This window comes from Cherax quadricarinatus, chromosome 34, assembly GCF_038502225.1.
Source record: "Cherax quadricarinatus isolate ZL_2023a chromosome 34, ASM3850222v1, whole genome shotgun sequence".
In the NCBI taxonomy this organism is placed as follows: domain Eukaryota; kingdom Metazoa; phylum Arthropoda; class Malacostraca; order Decapoda; family Parastacidae; genus Cherax; species Cherax quadricarinatus.
This window is the reverse complement of record NC_091325.1, coordinates 1,049,928-1,067,933: the sequence shown is the minus strand read 5'-3', so window position 1 is coordinate 1,067,933 and position 18,006 is coordinate 1,049,928. Positions and strand designations below refer to the sequence as shown.

At 43.6% G+C, this 18,006-nt stretch overlaps 1 protein-coding gene across 5 annotated transcripts in view; it reads right to left on the bottom strand.

The window, feature by feature from the left end:
• The window catches only part of LOC128693708 (salivary peroxidase/catechol oxidase-like), a 65,319-nt gene that overhangs the window by 7,748 nt on the left and 39,565 nt on the right, over positions 1–18,006 (bottom strand). For 4 of the 5 annotated variants that reach the window (XM_053783529.2, XM_070091073.1, XM_053783531.2 and 1 more), the window contains 5 exons: positions 15,617–15,787; positions 13,796–13,978; positions 4,215–4,367; positions 2,043–2,217; positions 814–932 (listed from right to left, as the gene is read on the bottom strand). In XM_053783529.2, the coding sequence (XP_053639504.1) occupies positions 814–932; positions 2,043–2,217; positions 4,215–4,367; positions 13,796–13,978; positions 15,617–15,787 (801 nt within the window). The remainder of the gene's footprint in view (positions 1–813; positions 933–2,042; positions 2,218–4,214; positions 4,368–13,795; positions 13,979–15,616; positions 15,788–18,006) is intronic. The other variant, XM_070091075.1, reaches the window with a different exon arrangement.

Below are 18,006 nucleotides of genomic sequence, written 5' to 3'. Positions count from 1 at the left end.
AACTAGGTGGTGATACATGACAAAGGACGGCAGGGGACTTCAGGTGAGTCGGAGAGAGAAGGGGAGGTAAGGGGCGTTTGTAGGGGTAATGGTATTTGTGGTCGTAAGGTGAGGGTTAGAATTATATTTATTATAACCATGGGGGAGCGCTAAATTCGTAGGGATTATATAGCACCTACGGGGGAAGGGAGATGGAAGGTATTCAGGGCCAATTCAGGGAACTGGAGCACAGATTCAATTTCCTAGATCAAGAGCCCCTCACCAGCGTCAAGGAACCTCCCTTGAGGGAGGAGATAAATGTTAAGGTGATATTTGTGAATGATTCTAGGAAAGTTAAGGGGTGTTAATGGTTAGACAAGGATTAAAGGGATATTTGTGAGTGATTCTAGAAGTGTTAAGGGATGTTAATGGATAGACAAGGATTAAGGGGTGTTAGTAGACGAGTTAAAAAAAATGTGTAATAGGTGTTGACCAGGTTGTAGGCAGGTGTGTAGCTGCCTGTTCCCTTGTAAGGAGGTACCTTTGTACTGGAGAAGGGCTCTTGATCCAAAGACCCTGAGTAACCCATCCCATTCCTTGGATCAAACTTGCCCATACGGGGCTTTCGCTTCCCCATAATTGCAACACCTGCAACATATTTTCGGGACAGATTCTTATAGCAGATGATAAAGAATTTAGGCAGCTGTGTGAGAGGTGTAACACAGGTGTAACACAGGTGTAACACAGGTGTAACACAGGTGTAACACAGGTGTAACACAGGTGTAACACAGGTGTAATAGGTGTAGCATAACATTTGTTAAACAGGTATATTACCTCGGCGCAGGTTAAGGAACTGCTGTCCTAGAATACAAGCGAAGGTGGGTCCGACCAGACCTCTTATGACAGGTTTCTCAGCCAGACCTCCAGGAAACAGGTCGATGTCGTCCACATGTCTGTGAAACACAGGTCGTTATACACTCGTTGAACTAATGGTCGTTAACGATGGTGATTAACAATGTCAAAGTTTATCATTGAAGAGCATTTCGTATAGACAGTATTATACACTGACCTGTAGACAGTATTATACACTGACCTGTAGACAGTATTATACACCGACCTGTAGACAGTATTATACACTGACCTGTAGACAGTATTATACACCGACCTGTAGACAGTATTATACACTGACCTGTAGACAGTATTATACACTGACCTGTAGACAGTATTATACACTGACCTGTAGACAGTATTATACACCGACCTGTAGACAGTATTATACACTGACCTGTAGACAGTATTATACACTGACCTGTAGACAGTATTATACACCGACCTGTAGACAGTATTATACACTGACCTGTAGACAGTATTATACACTGACCTGTAGACAGTATTATACACTGACCTGTAGACAGTATTATACACTGACCTGTAGACAGTTATACACCGACCTGTAGACAGTATTATACACTGACCTGTAGACAGTATTATACACTGACCGGTAGACAATATACACTGACCTGTAGACAGTATTACACAGTGACCTGTATACAGCATCATACACTGACCTGTAGACAGCATCATACACTGACCTGTAGACAGCATCATACACTGACCTGTAGACAGCATCATACACTGACCTGTAGACAATATACACTGACCTATAGACAGCATCATACACTGACCTGTAGACAGTATTATACACCGACCTGTAGACAGTATTATACACTGACCTGTAGACAGTATTATACACTGACCTGTAGACAGTATTATACACTGACCTGTAGACAGTATTATACACCGACCTGTAGACAGTATTATACACTGACCTGTAGACAGTATTATACACTGACCGGTAGACAATATACACTGACCTGTAGACAGTATTATACAGTGACCTGTAGACAGCATCATACACTGACCTGTAGACAGCATCATACACTGACCTGTAGACAATATACACTGACCTATAGACAGCATCATACACTGACCTGTAGACAGAATCATACACTGACCTGTAGACAGTATTATACACTGACCTGTAGACAGCATCATACACTGACCTGTAGACAGCAGCCAGCCTGCCTACGGTGTCATCATCCATAACCTGCAGCAGTTCACCCCAGTTAGTGAACCTGTGCAGGCCACACTGTTCCCTCCAGATGTTGTAGGCCGGGAGGCCGTGATCACGACCTCTCTGTATGTTAAGTGAGGCCAGGTCCATGCCGTAGTGATGACCTGCCAGCACACCAGGGGGAAGGTACTTGTGACAACTGAAGTTATCGTCATACTGTAAAGTTATCTTATTGAGAACTTTGTTATTCAGGTTATCAAAGATTATTCCCTGGGTAGAATTGATAATAGTGGGTTTGGGTTGCAGGAGGACCTGCCTAGTATGGGTCAGTAGGCATGCTGCAGTGTTCCTCCTTTCATATATTCTTAAAAAAAACGTTGGAGGGTATGATGGTTTTAGGTGCTAGGGGCTTCAACACCTGGCAGGCTTGTGTGAGCTTGTTAGATCCTCACTCAGATCAGAGATTTGACGTGCTGTTGGAGTGTGAGCAAGTAATATATACGATGGGATTTAAGAAAACCAGTTAGGCATATTTATGTCCTGGAGGTGGAAAGTACAGTGTCTGCACTCTGATGGAGGGTGAGAATGTTGCAACTCACAGGTCATTTGAAATGATCGATCAATTCTGGCAAGACTGATTGATTGAAAGTGAATATTGAATTTTTGTAGGTCAGCATACCTTGGGAGACGGCCTATGTGGTGAGAACAATTACTACCATTACTCCTAATGACGATAATAATGACAGTAATAATAATTATAATGAAAGTAGTAGCAGCAATAATAATGACAGTAATAATAATTATAATGAAAGTAGTAGCAGCAATAATAATGACAGTAATAATAATAATAATAATAATAATAATACAATAATAATACTAGTCACAATTTCTTGCCTGACACATGGTCTACCACTGCTGTCTTCTCCTGTCCCAAATTCCCGTCCCAGGCGCTGTCAAGCACACTGAAAAACACCATCAATCACCAAGGTTATTTCACTTTTTTTTTTACGTTCAGCTAAGGAGAAAACTCTTCTGAAAGAGCATACTTGTGTGTGTGTGTGGAGAAGAGGGCAGTTATAGCAGGGTTCTCCTGGGGTTCTTCTTCAACACTCACTACTCGCTTCCCAGAACATCTATATCAGTTTGATTTTAAATCTATCGAGTCTGCGAGTTTTCCTTCCTTTGTATCTCCTTGGAATCAATATTCCCTTTCGGGAAGATATAAAAAATGGTTTCCAAAGATAAAGAAAAACGAAAAAATGCAAATGCTGCAGTCTCCCCTTTATGGGGCGTGAGCCAATCACAGCTCGCGGCTGCCTCTCTCACCCACTGCCTCGACCAATCACAGCCCGCGGCTGGCTCTCACCCACCACCACCATGGCCAATCACAGCACGAGCTACAGGACCAGCTCTGATATCCACAAACCTAGCTGCTAAATTTTCCCAAAAACATTCTAACCTGTCAAAGAATTATAGCTTGAACCTTAGAAAGCTACTAATGAAAGTTTAACTAACAAGACTTCTAGAAAATTACTCTTAGCTCACACAGCTTACACACTGTGGTCCGTGGTTCGATCCCCGGTACGGGTGGAAACATTAGGACACTTGCTGTGCATGTTCACCTAGCAGTAAGTAGGTACCCGGGTGTTAGTCGACTGGTGTGGGTGGCATCCTGGGGGCAAAGCTGACCTAATTTGCTTGAAATGCTCTGCATAACCAGGGACTTTCTACATAGTATATCACTGATGTCAGCTATGGTCTGTATACCTTGTACACGTACTGGTAGAAATAAAGATATTATTATTATTATTATTATTATTATTATTATTATTATTATTATTATTATTATTATTATTATTATTATTATTATTATTATTATCTTAACTCGACGTTAAGTAGATCATGCACTTGTGTAGTGATGTTATTGATGCTAATTAACATTGCACCTACACCTGGGGTGTGGAAGGTGACCTGGAACTGACCTGGGGTGTGGAAGGTGACCTGGAACTCACCTGGGGTGTGGAAGGTGACCTGGAACTGACCTGGGGTGTGGAAGGTGACCTGGAACTGACCTGGGGTGTGGAAGGTGACCTGGAACTCACCTGGGGTGTGGAGGTGACCTGGAACTCACCTGGGGTGTGGAAGGTGGCTTGCAACTGACCTGGGGTCTGGAATAAGTGTCGGGTCAGTTCGTTGGTCATGTAGACGTCCCGGGCCTGGGCCATCTCAAAGGCCAGGCCCAGCATCAGGCGGTCCACACTGCCAAAGTTGTGTATGTTGGCCGGGTTCATAAGTTCTTCGTGAAGCTTGATACCTGAGGGAGAGAGAAGCTGTCAGTGTGTGTACTCACTTGTGGGTTGTTACAGGAGTCGAGCCCTAGCTCCTGACCCCGTCTCTCCACTTGCCTCGTGCCAGATTTACTCTACTACCCTCGTGGGTCTTGTCATACATTTTCCACCATCTGTGTATGTGTACTCACCTAGTTGTGGTTACAGGGGTCGATTCATAGCTTCTGGCCCCGTGTGTGTTTGTACTCACCTAGTTGTGGTTGCAGGGGTCGATTCATATCTCCTGGCCCCGTGTGTGTTTGTACTCACCTAGTTATGGTTGCAGGGGTCGATTCACAGTGTGTGTGTGTGTGTGTGTGTGTGTGTGTACGTACTCATATGAGTGCACACATTCCACATTCCATGACATATATCTTCGCCAGAAACAAAAATAATAATATTTACAACCCCCCTCCCCCCTCCCCCCTCCCCCTCCCCCCTCCCCCCAAAAAATCAAACTTGCCGCCTCCAGAAACGTTATTTACCAGGATCACAAAAAATAATGAAGTGAATGTTATCTGGAGAAGACGAACGAGGTTATTGTTCATGTTCTTAATATAAGTTTTATAATACGGTATTGGTGGAGGAGAGATGTTATTCCTTGTGAACAATAATGGTACACACGGTGAACAATAATGGTACACACGGTGAACAATAATGGTACACACGGTGAACAATAATGGTACACACGGTGAACAATAATGGTACACACGGTGAACAATAATGGTACACACGGTGAACAATAATGGTACACACGGTGAACAATAATAGTACACACGGTGAACAATAATGGTACACACGGTGAACAATAATGGTACACACGGTGAACAATAATGGTACACACGGTGAACAATAATGGTACACGGTGAACAATAATGGTACACACGGTGAACAATAATGGTACACACGGTGAACAATAATGGTACACACGGTGAACAATAATGGTACACACGGTGAACAATAATGGTACACACGGTGAACAATAATGGTACACACGGTGAACAATAATAGTACACACGGTGAACAATAATGGTACACACGGTGAACAATAATGGTACACACGGTGAACAATAATGGTACACGGTGAACAATAATGGTACACGGTGAACAATAATGGTACACACGGTGAACAATAATGGTACACACGGTGAACAATAATGGTACACACGGTGAACAATAATGGTACACACGGTGAACAATAATGGTACACACGGTGAACAATAATGGTACACACGGTGAACAATAATAGTACACACGGTGAACAATAATGGTACACACGGTGAACAATAATGGTACACACGGTGAACAATAATGGTACACGGTGAACAATAATGGTACACGGTGAACAATAATGGTACACACGGTGAACAATAATGGTACACACGGTGAACAATAATGGTACACACGGTGAACAATAATGGTACACACGCTGAACAGTAATGGTACACACGGTGAACAGTAATGGTACACACGGTGAACAATAATGGTACACACGGTGAACAATAATGGTACACACGGTGAACAATAATGGTACACACGGTGAACAATAATGGTACACACGGTGAACAATAATGGTACACACGGTGAACAATAATGGTACACACGGTGAACAATAATAGTACACACGGTGAACAATAATGGTACACACGGTGAACAATAATGGTACACACGGTGAACAACAATGGTACACACGGTGAACAATAATGGTACACACGGTGAACAATAATGATACACGTGGTGAACAATGGTGAACAATAATGATACACACGGTGAACAATAATGGTACACACGGTGAACAATAATGGTACACACGGTGAACAGTAATGGTACACACGGTGAACAGTAATGGTACACACGGTGAACAATAATGGTACACACGGTGAACAATAATGGTACACACGGTGAACAATAATGGTACACACGGTGAACAATAATGGTACACACGGTGAACAGTAATGGTACACACGGTGAACAGTAATGGTACACACGGTGAATAGTAATGGTACACACGGTGAACAATAATGGTACACACGGTGAACAATAATGGTACACACGGTGAACAATAATGGTACACACGGTGAACAATAATGGTACACACGGTGAACAATAATGGTACACACGGTGAACAATAATGGTACACACGGTGAACAATAATGGTACACACGGTGAACAATAATGGTACACACGGTGAACAATAATGGTACACACGGTGAACAATAATGGTACACACGGTGAACAATAATGGTACACACGGTGAACAATAATGGTACACACGGTGAACAATAATGGTACACGGTGAACAATAATGGTGAACAATAATGGTACACACGGTGAACAATAATGGTACACACGGTGAACAATAATGGTACACACGGTGAACAATAATGGGTGAACAATAATGGTACACACGGTGAACAATAATGGTGGTGAACAATAATGGTACACACGGTGAACAATAATGGTACACGGTGACAATAATGTAACAATAATGGTACACACACACGGTGAACAATAATGGTACACACGGTGAACAATAATGGTACACACGGTGAACAATAATGGTACACACGGTGAACAATAATGGTACACACGGTGAACAATAATGGTACACACGGTGAACAATAATGGTACACACGGTGAACAATAATGGTACACACGGTGAACAGTAATGGTACACACGAACAATAATGGTACACACGGTGAACAATAATGGTACACACGGTGAACAATAATGGTACACACGGTGAACAATAATGGTACACACGGTGAACAATAATGGTACACACGGTGAACAATAATGGTACACACGGTGAACAATAATGGTACACACGGTGAACAATAATGGTACACACGGTGAACAATAATGGTACACACGGTGAACAATAATGGTACACACGGTGAACAATAATGGTACACACGGTGAACAATAATGGTACACACGGTGAACAATAATGGTACACACGGTGAACAATAATGGTACACACGGTGAACAATAATGGTATGGTGACACACGGTGAACAATAATGGTACACACGGTGAACAATAATGGTACACACGGTGAACAGTAATGGTACACACGGTGAACAATAATGGTACACACGGTGAACAATAATGGTACACACGGTGAACAATAATGGTACACACGGTGAACAATAATGGTACACACGGTGAACAATAATGGTACACACGGTGAACAATAATGGTACACACGGTGAACAATAATGGTACACACGGTGAACAGTAATGGTACACACGGTGAACAATAATGGTACACACGGTGAACAATAATGGTACACGTGGTGAACAATGGTACACACGGTGAACAATAATGGTACACACGGTGAACAATAATGGTACACACGGTGAACAGTAATGGTACACACGTTGAACAGTAATGGTACACACGGTGAACAATAATGGTACACACGGTGAACAATAATGGTACACACGGTGAACAATAATGGTACACGTGGTGAACAATGGTACACACGGTGAACAATAATGGTACACACGGTGAACAATAATGGTACACACGGTGAACAGTAATGGTACACACGGTGAACAGTAATGGTACACACGGTGAACAATAATGGTACACACGGTGAACAATAATCGTACACACGGTGAACAATAATGGTACACACGGTGAACAATAATGATACACACGGTGAACAATAATGGTACACACGGTGAACAGTAATGGTACACACGGTGAACAATAATGGTACACACGGTGAACAATAATGGTACACACGGTGAACAATAATGGTACACACGGTGAACAATAATGGTACACACGGTGAACAGTAATGGTACACACGGTGAACAATAATGGTACACACGGTGAACAGTAATGGTACACACGGTGAACAGTAATGGTACACACGGTGAACAATAATGGTACACACGGTGAACAATAATGGTACACACGGTGAACAATAATGGTACACACGGTGAACAATAATGGTACACACGGTGAACAGTAATGGTACACACGGTGAACAATAATGGTACACACGGTGAACAGTAATGGTACACACGGTGAACAGTAATGGTACACACGGTGAACAATAATGGTACACACGGTGAACAATAATGGTACACACGGTGAACAATAATGGTACACACGGTGAACAATAATGGTACACACGGTGAACAATAATGGTACACACGGTGAACAATGGTACACACGGTGAACAATAATGGTACACACGGTGAACAGTAATGGTACACACGGTGAACAGTAATGGTACACACGGTGAACAGTAATGGTACACACGGTGAACAATAATGGTACACACGGTGAACAATAATGGTACACACGGTGAACAATAATGGTACACACGGTGAACAATTATGGTACACACGGTGAACAATAATGGTACACACGGTGAACAGTAATGGTACGGTGAACAATAATGGTACACACGGTGAACAATAATGGTACACACGGTGAACAATAATGGTACACACGGTGAACAATAATGGTACACACGGTGAACAATAATGGTACACACGGTGAACAATAGTGGTACACACGGTGAACAATAATGGTACACACGGTGAACAATAATGGTACACACGGTGAACAGTAATGGTACACACGGTGAACAATAATGGTACACACGGTGAACAATAATGGTACACACGGTGAACAATAATGGTACACACGGTGAACAGTAATGGTACACACGGTGAACAATAATGGTACACACGGTGAACAATAATGGTACACACGGTGAACAATAATGGTACACACGGTGAACAATAATGGTGCACACGGTGAACAATAATGGTACACACGGTGAACAATAATGGTACACACGGTGAACAATAATGGTACACACGGTGAACAGTAATGGTACACACGGTGAACAGTAATGGTACACGTGGAGAGTAATAAAGAGAAGAACAATAAAGAGTGGGAGAAAACAACAAAGAGAGTAATAAAGAGAGGAAGAAGCAAAAAAATGAAACAACAATAAAGGGATCCTTAACCTTGTCAAACCCTGTGTAAAAAAAAAAAAAAAAAAAGGGGGGCAGCAACAAAGGGAGCAATAAAGAGGGCAGCAACAAAGGGAGCAATAAAGAGGGCAGCAACAAAGGGAGCAATAAAGAGGGCAGCAACAAAGGGAGCAATAAAGAGGGCAGCAACAAAGGGAGCAATAAAGAGGGCAGCAACAAAGGGAGCAATAAAGAGGGCAGCAACAAAGGGAGCAATAAAGAGGGCAGCAACAAAGGGAGCAATAAAGAGGGCAGCAACAAAGGGAGCAATAAAGAGGGCAGCAACAAAGGGAGCAATAAAGAGGGCAGCAACAAAGGGAGCAATAAAGAGGGCAGCAACAAAGGGAGCAATAAAGAGGGCAGCAACAAAGGGAGCAATAAAGAGGGCAGCAACAAAGGGAGCAATAAAGAGGGCAGCAACAAAGGGACAATAAAGGGGGGCAGCAACAAAGGGAGCAATAAAGGGGGGCAGCAACAAAGGGACAATAAAGGGGGGCAGCAACAAAGGGAGCAATAAAGAGGGCAGCAACAAAGGGAGCAATAAAGGGGGCAGCAACAAAGGGAGCAATAAAGGGGGCAGCAACAAAGGAACAATAAAGGGTGGCAGCAACGAAGGGAGCAATAAAGGGGGCAGCAACAAAGGGAGCAATAAAGGGGCAGCCACAAAGGGAGCAATAAAGAAGGGGGCAACAACAAAGGGAGCAGTACAAGGGGCAGCAACAAAGGGAGCAATAAAGGGGGGCAGCAACAAAGGGAGCAATAAAGCGGGGCAGCCACAAAGGGAGCAATAAAGGGGGGCAGCAACAAAGGGAGCAATAAAGGGGGGCAGCAACAAAGGGAGCAATAAAGGGGGGCAGCAACAAAGGGAGCAATAAAGGGGGGCAGCAACAAAGGGAGCAATAAAGGGGGGCAGCAACAAAGGGAGCAATAAAGCGGGGCAGCCACAAAGGGAGCAATAAAGAAGGGGGGCAGCAACAAAGGGAGCAATAAAGGGGGAGCAATAAAGAAAGGGGGCAGCAACAAAAGGAGATATCTGGCAAAACCGGATGGCTGAATTCCCACCAAATGAGGGGTAAAGGGAGGGTAGGGGGAGTATGGGAGTTAAGGGAGGGTGGAGGAGTAGGGGAGTTATGAGTGGGTAGGGGGAGGAGGGCGTTAAGGGAGAGGGGAAGGAGAGTCAAGTGGGATTAAACCAGAGGGAGTGGGATGGTAAGAGGCGAGGATGAGAGGGATGATGTGGGAGAGAGGGAAGGAGTGGGAATCTCTGGAATATCCATCCTAGGAAAGCTAAGGGATACCCAGGTTAGGAAGGCCAGAGGATACCCTAGTTAGGAAGATATGGGCATGCCCAGAATCATGCTAGCACCCAGGATAATGCTAGCACCCAGGATCATGCTAGCACCCAGGATCATGCTAACACCCAGAATCATGCTAGCACCCAGGATCATGCTAGCACCCAGGATCATGCTAACACCCAGAATCATGCTAGCACTCAGGATCATGCTAGCACCCAGGATCATGCTAGCACCCAGGATCATGCTAGCACCCAGGATCATGCTAACACCCAGAATCATGCTAGCACTCAGGATCATGCTAGCACCCAGGATCATGCTAGCACCCAGGATCATGCTAACACCCAGGATCATGCTAGCACCCAGGATCATGCTAGCACCCAGGATCATGCTAGCACCCAGAATCATGCTAGCACCCAGGATCATGCTAGCACCCAAGATCATGCTAGCACCCAGGATCATGCTAGCATCCAGGATCATGCTAGCATCCAGGATCATGCTAGCACCCAGGATCATGCTAGCACTTAACAAACTTGTTATAGGATACTAGGACAGTAACAAACGTAGATACGTGAAAGAATTTAAAAGAAGACAGACTCTTTGTAGCCAATCACAACCAGTATTGACTTCATGGAATAACATTGTTGTCAGGAGAGAATGATGTCAAACTTCTCCAGCATGTGATGGTCACACAAGGAGACGTGAGTGGTGGTCACACAGACGTGAGTGGTGGTCACCAAATGTATAATGTTGGTAACTAGACATGTCACCTTGTTAAAAAGTGTATAATGTTGGTAACTAGACATGTCACCTTGTTAACAAGTGTATAATGTTGGTAACTAGACATGTCACCTTGTTAAAAAGTGTATAATGTTGGTAACTAGACATGTCACCTTGTTAACAAGTGTATAATGTTGGTAACTAGACATGTCACCTTGTTAACAAGTGTATAATGTTGGTAACTAGGCATGTCACCTTGTTAACATGTGTATAATGTTGGTAACTAGACATGTCACCTTGTTAAAAAGCGTATAATGTTGGTAACTAGGCATGTCACCTTGTTAACATGTGTATAATGTTGGTAACTAGACATGTCACCTTGTTAACACAAGACAACACACGAAGGTATACACACAGGCCAGCCAGAGTGTTCACCCTGCTGCCTCTGGTATAAACACAACACAGCACACAAACATTCGGGTATACACTCACAGGTGTACTCACATGGAGTACGCAGCACCAGTATGTAACTCAAACCTGGTAAATTATATCAAGGAATTAGAGAAAGTGCAGAGGTTTGCAACAAGACTAGTCCCAGAGTTAAAGGGGTATGTCATATGAGGAGAACTCAAGCTGACGACACTGGAGGACAGGAGGACTAGGGGATATATGGTACGAACATACAAAATACAATAATTGACAAGGTGAATTGGGACAGAAGATATCAGAGACGGAGAATAGGAACAAGAGGGTTCAACTGGACGTTTATAAATCAGATGAGTCATAGGGATATTAGGAAGTATTTATTCAACTGTCAGGCAGTGGAACAATCCGGAGAGTTTTGTAGATGAATTGTTCAGAGAACCGACATGTTGATAAATTAGACACATGTGCAACTCTTGGGTATCTTTATTGAGGAAACGTTTCGCCACACAGTGGCTTCATCAGTCCATACGTAGGAGAAACTTGAAGAACAGGAGGAGAATGAGGTAATCAGTCCCTCAACCTTGAGTCGATGTGTTCAGTCCATCAATCTTGAATAGAATACGGCATATGAGCGGAGAAGCAGCTTATAAACCGTATGGCAGGAGAGGTGTAGCAGTCATAGGTGGTGTCACATTTGTTCAATGTGGAAGTAGGTCGTGCCCAAGAATTAGGCAAGCGAAGAATTCCCAAGTATTAAGATCCCAAGAAGTTGCAGTGTCTGACAGGTTTGTAGATGAATGGTTCAGAGAACCCACATGTTGATAAATTATTATTACCTCATTCTCCTCCTGTTCTTCAAGTTTCTCCTACGTATGGACTGATGAAGCCACTGTGTGGCGAAACGTTTCCTCAATAAAGATACCCAAGAGTTGCACATGTGTCTAATTTATCAATCCGGAGAGTGATATAGTAGAGGCAGAATCCATACATAGCTTTAAGAAGAGGTATGATAAAGCTCATGGAGCAGGAAGAGTGACCCAGTAGCGACCAGTGAAGAGGCGGGGCCAGGAGCTGTGAATTGACCCCCGCAACCACACATATAGGTGAGAATACACACACACACACAAACACACACACACACGACACTGGAGGCCAGGAGAGATAGGGGGGACATGATAACGACATAGAAAATACTGAGAGGAATTGACAAGGTGAACAAAGACAGGATGTTCCAGAGATGGGACACAGTAACAAGGGGACACAGTTGGAAGCTGAAGACACAGATGAATCACAGGGATGTTAGGAAGTATTTCTTCAGCCACAGAGTAGTCAGTAAGTGGAATAGTTTGGGAAGCGATGTAGTGGAGGCAGGATCCATACATAGCTTTAAGCAGAGGTATGATAAAGCTCAAGGTTCAGGGAGAGTGACTTAGTAGCGACCAGCGAAGAGGCGGGGCCAGGAGCTTGGACTCGACCCCTGCAACATCAACTAGGTGAGTACAACTAGGTGAGTACACACACACACACACACACACACACACACACACACACACACACACACACACACACACACACACACACACACACACACACACACACACACACGTCGTTTAAAAGGGAGCTTGAAGAGTAGATTAAATGGCAGGAAGTTGTGGTGGGGCTCAAAGTGGCCCAATGTAAGCCACTACAGTGAAGGTGCTCGTTAGTGGCGCTCGAGGAGGAGGAGGAGGGGAGGAGGGGGAGGAGGAGGAGGAGGAGGAGGAGAAAAAGAGGAATAGGAGTGGGAAAGACAGTATGGAATACAAACAGGTAAGACATGTCGGATATATTGACTTCCTGAAGATGCAGGAGCACCAGTGTGTGTACACCTGAAGATCCAGGAGCACAAGTGTGTGTACACCTGAAGATGCAGGAGCACCAGTGTGTGTACACCTGAAGATGCAGGAGCACCTGGGTAGTGCCTCAATACTTACTGAAGGGAACACGTCGACCAGTCTTGTCACAACGCATCAGTGTGTGTTGTACGAGGCTGTGACCAAACCTGAAGGCGGCCGTGGCGAAGGCATTGGTAGCTGTAGGGTTGGTGGAGGGTCTGTAGCCTCGGTAGTAGCCATACCTCTGGAGGGGCAGACGGAACACCTTCATCACAGCAGGACCTGTCAGTGCACCAGCAGCAGCAATGTTACAGAAACCTGTGTCTGTGGTAACAGATCACTTCTCAAGGGAATATCCCAGTAAACCGATACAAATATGTAAATAAATGGTTCGGAGAACCGATAAGATGATAAATTAGACACATGTCCAACACTTGGGTATCTGTGGAAACTCTTCGCCACACAGTGACTTCATCTGTCCATCCAAAAAAGAATGGTGACGATCAGGAGGAGTTTGAGGTAATCATTCCCTTAGTCCAGGCTGAGGGACTGATTTCACAATAAAATTACCCAAGTATATCGTATGTTTGTAATCAAAACAAATATAATCTAGACCACTTTATATCCAAGCTCTAGAAGCACCTAAATACGGGCACCTTACTCACCTAGATGTCAAGTCACCTAGCAGTCACCTAGACGTCAACACTTGCCTAGCAGGCATCTAGATCCCAACAGTCACCTAGATGTCAACAGTCACTTAGCAGTCACCTAGATGTCAACACTTACCTAGCAGTCACCTAGATGTCAACACTTACCTAGCAGTCACCTAGATGTCAACACTTACCTAGCAGTCACCTAGATGTCAACACTTACCTAGCAGGCATCTAGATCCCAACAGTCACCTAGATGTCAACAGTCACTTAGCAGTCACCTAGATGTCAACACTTACCTAGCAGGCACCTAGATCCCAACAGTCACCCAGATGTCAACAGTCACCTAGATGTCAACAGTCACCTAAATGTCAACACTCACCTAGCAGTCACCTAGATCCCAACAGTCACCTAGCAGTCACCTAGATATCAACACTTACCTAGCAGTCACCTAGATGTCAACACTTACCTAGCAGTCACCTAGATATCAACACTCATCTAGCAGTCACCTAGATGTCAACACTTACCTAGCAGTCACCTAGATGTCAACACTCACCTAGCAGTCACCTAGATGTCAACACTTACCTAGCAGTCACCTAGATGTCAACACTTACCTAGCAGTCACCTAGATGTCAACACTCACCTAGCAGTCACCTAGATATCAACACTTACCTAGCAGTCACCTAGATGTCAACACTCACCTAGCAGTCACCTAGATGTCAACACTTACCTAGCAGTCACCTAGATGTCAACACTTACCTAGCAGTCACCTAGATGTCAACACTCACCTAGCAGTCACCTAGATCCCAACAGTCACCTAGCAGCCACCTAGATGTCAACACTTACCTAGCAGTCACCTAGATGTCAACACTTACCTATCAGTCACCTAGATGTCAACACTTACCTAGCAGTCACCTAGATGTCAACACTCATCTAGCAGTCACCTAGATGTCAACACTTACCTATCAGTCACCTAGATGTCAACACTTACCTAGCAGTCACCTAGATGTCAACAGTCACCTAGCAGTCACCTAGACGTTAACACTTACCTAGCAGGCACCTAGATCCCAACAGTCACCTAGCAGGCACCTAGATCCCAACAGTCACCTATCAGTCACCTAGATGTCAACACTCACCTAGCAGGCACCTAGATCCCAACAGTCACCTAGACGTCAACAGTCACCTAGCAGTCACCTAGACGTCAACAGTCACCTAGCAGTCACCTAGACGTCAACAGTCACCTAGCAGTCACCTAGACGTCAACACTCACCTAGCACTACAGGCAACCACTCGCCATAAGTTATCTTCTGCATCTGGGCTCCAACAATCTTACGAGCCTGGAAGAAGAGTCTGTCATCACTCCAGTGAGGGTTGATCTCTGCCAGGAGTCCCACCAGACGATTGTGTTCCCTCAGCCACACCGTGTGCATGCTTGTTAGTGCTGTGTACCACCACACACCACCACGCACAGCACACCTCACCAACCAAGCAGATATATTGGGGGAAAAGTGGAGAAAGAGAGAGAATTTGTTAGGTGTTTAAGTGCTCTCTGCTACTCACTCATTTGCTAACTCACTGATTTACTCACTTAAAACACTCACTCATCCAGTTTTCAAAATCTAAAGAAATCAAATCTCAAAGTCACGTATTCACTCGCCTGAGGCCAAGCTTATACATCCCATCTTCCACATTGTGCTATATATACTACTGCTACGCAATAATAATATTAATAATAATAATAATAATAATAATAATAACAATAATAATAATAATAATAATAATAATAATAGAAATAATAATAATAATAATAATAATAATAATAATAATAATAATAATAATAATAACAATAATAATGTAAAGTAAAAGGACACAAGTGCAACTAATGTGACATTTATTGTGGCAACGTTTCGCTCTCCAGGAGCTTTATCAAGCCATTACAAACAATACATGGACACAGAGGGTATATAAAGGCTCTGAGTGAGGTGCAATACTAGTGAGGTACCATTTCGATGTTCACTAGTGGTGGTAGTAGTAGTAGTAGTAACAAAAATAATACAATATGGAAGAGCAAATAATTCGTACATGAGTAAAAGGATATAAAAGCTATTACTTGGGTAACATAAAAATAGGTTGGACAAATATAGACTGGAAAGAGGCAGGTTTTTTTCGTTGTTCACTCTCTGTAATGTGCTTGTGTAGTATAACAGGAGAGACTATGTGAAGAGGGAAGTCACATCCAAACTGCTTAGTTTCTTGTTACGGATGGAGAGGTTACGGATGCGGTTGAGAAGGTCGCCTGAGTGTTTAAGATGAAACTAAGCAGTTTGGATGTGACTTCCCTCTTCACAAAAGTACCTACCAAAAAAGCCATCGAGGTTCTATGACGTAAAGTCAACCAGGACCTTAATCTTCTTTTACCTCCCGGAGATTTTGTTGACTTGATTGAACTCTGTGTTAACTTCAACTGTTTTTCTTTCAATAACAAGCTCTACAAACAAACCTACGGCATGGGAATGGGGTCCCCAATAAGTGCCGTCCTAGCCAACTTATACATGGAACACCTAGAGTCCGAACACTTCGCCAACATCATCCCTTCAAGCGTCACTTGGTTACGTTACGTGGACGATGTCCTCGTAATAACTCCAAAACGTTTTGATGTACGGGATCTTCAGGCAAGGCTCAACGCAGTTGAACCAGCGATTCAGTTTACACTAGAAGAAGAGTCCAATGACAAGCTACCTTTCCTCGACGTCCTCATTCACAAAGTAGACAACAACCTAAGATTTCAAGTTTATCGGAAACCCACCAATAAAAATGATCTCACACACTTCTATTCCAGTCAAGATACCAAGACCAAAAGAGGCATCATCATCGGGTTTTTCCTAAGAGCATACCGAATTTGTAGTCCTGAGTTTCTTGACGAGGAATGTACTTACATTCACCAAACATTCACTGAGTTACAATTTCCTTCTTTTTTCATCAAAGACTGCAAGAAAAGAGCTCTTCAGATCATCAATTCTCCACGCATCAACACCGCTCCCAACAAAGTTATAATTCTTCCCAACAGCCAGGTTGCACTAAACGTCTCAAAAGTACTTTCACAAGCTAACACCAGAGTCGCCATCGCTTCTAGCACTTCAATAAAGGATCTAACCAGGACAAAACCCAAGCACCACGAACCAGTCAATGCAGGAGTTTACACTATACCCTGTGGAGGCTGTGACAAGATCTACGTAGGTGAAACAGCAAGAAACCTCGACACCCGCCTCAATGAACACATTTACGCATGTAGGAACGACAACTTAAACAACGCCTGTGTACAACACCGAAATTCCACCAATCATCTCATGAAATTCAGAGACGCCCAATTAGTGATCAAAGAAACTAATTTCCGCAGACGCAAGTGCCTCGAATCAGCACTGATCGCTGTTTCGAATAGAATTAAACAAAACAACGGCAGCTTCACCATCTCCGAAGTCTTAGCAAGAATCCTCCTGAAAACAGTAAACCCTGCCATCACATGGTCTCTCCTGTTATACTACACAAAGCACATTACAGAGAGTGAACAACGAAAAAAACCTGCCTCTTTCCAGTCTATATTTGTCCAACCTATTTTTATGTTACCCAAGTAATAGCTTTTATATCCTTTTACTCATGTAC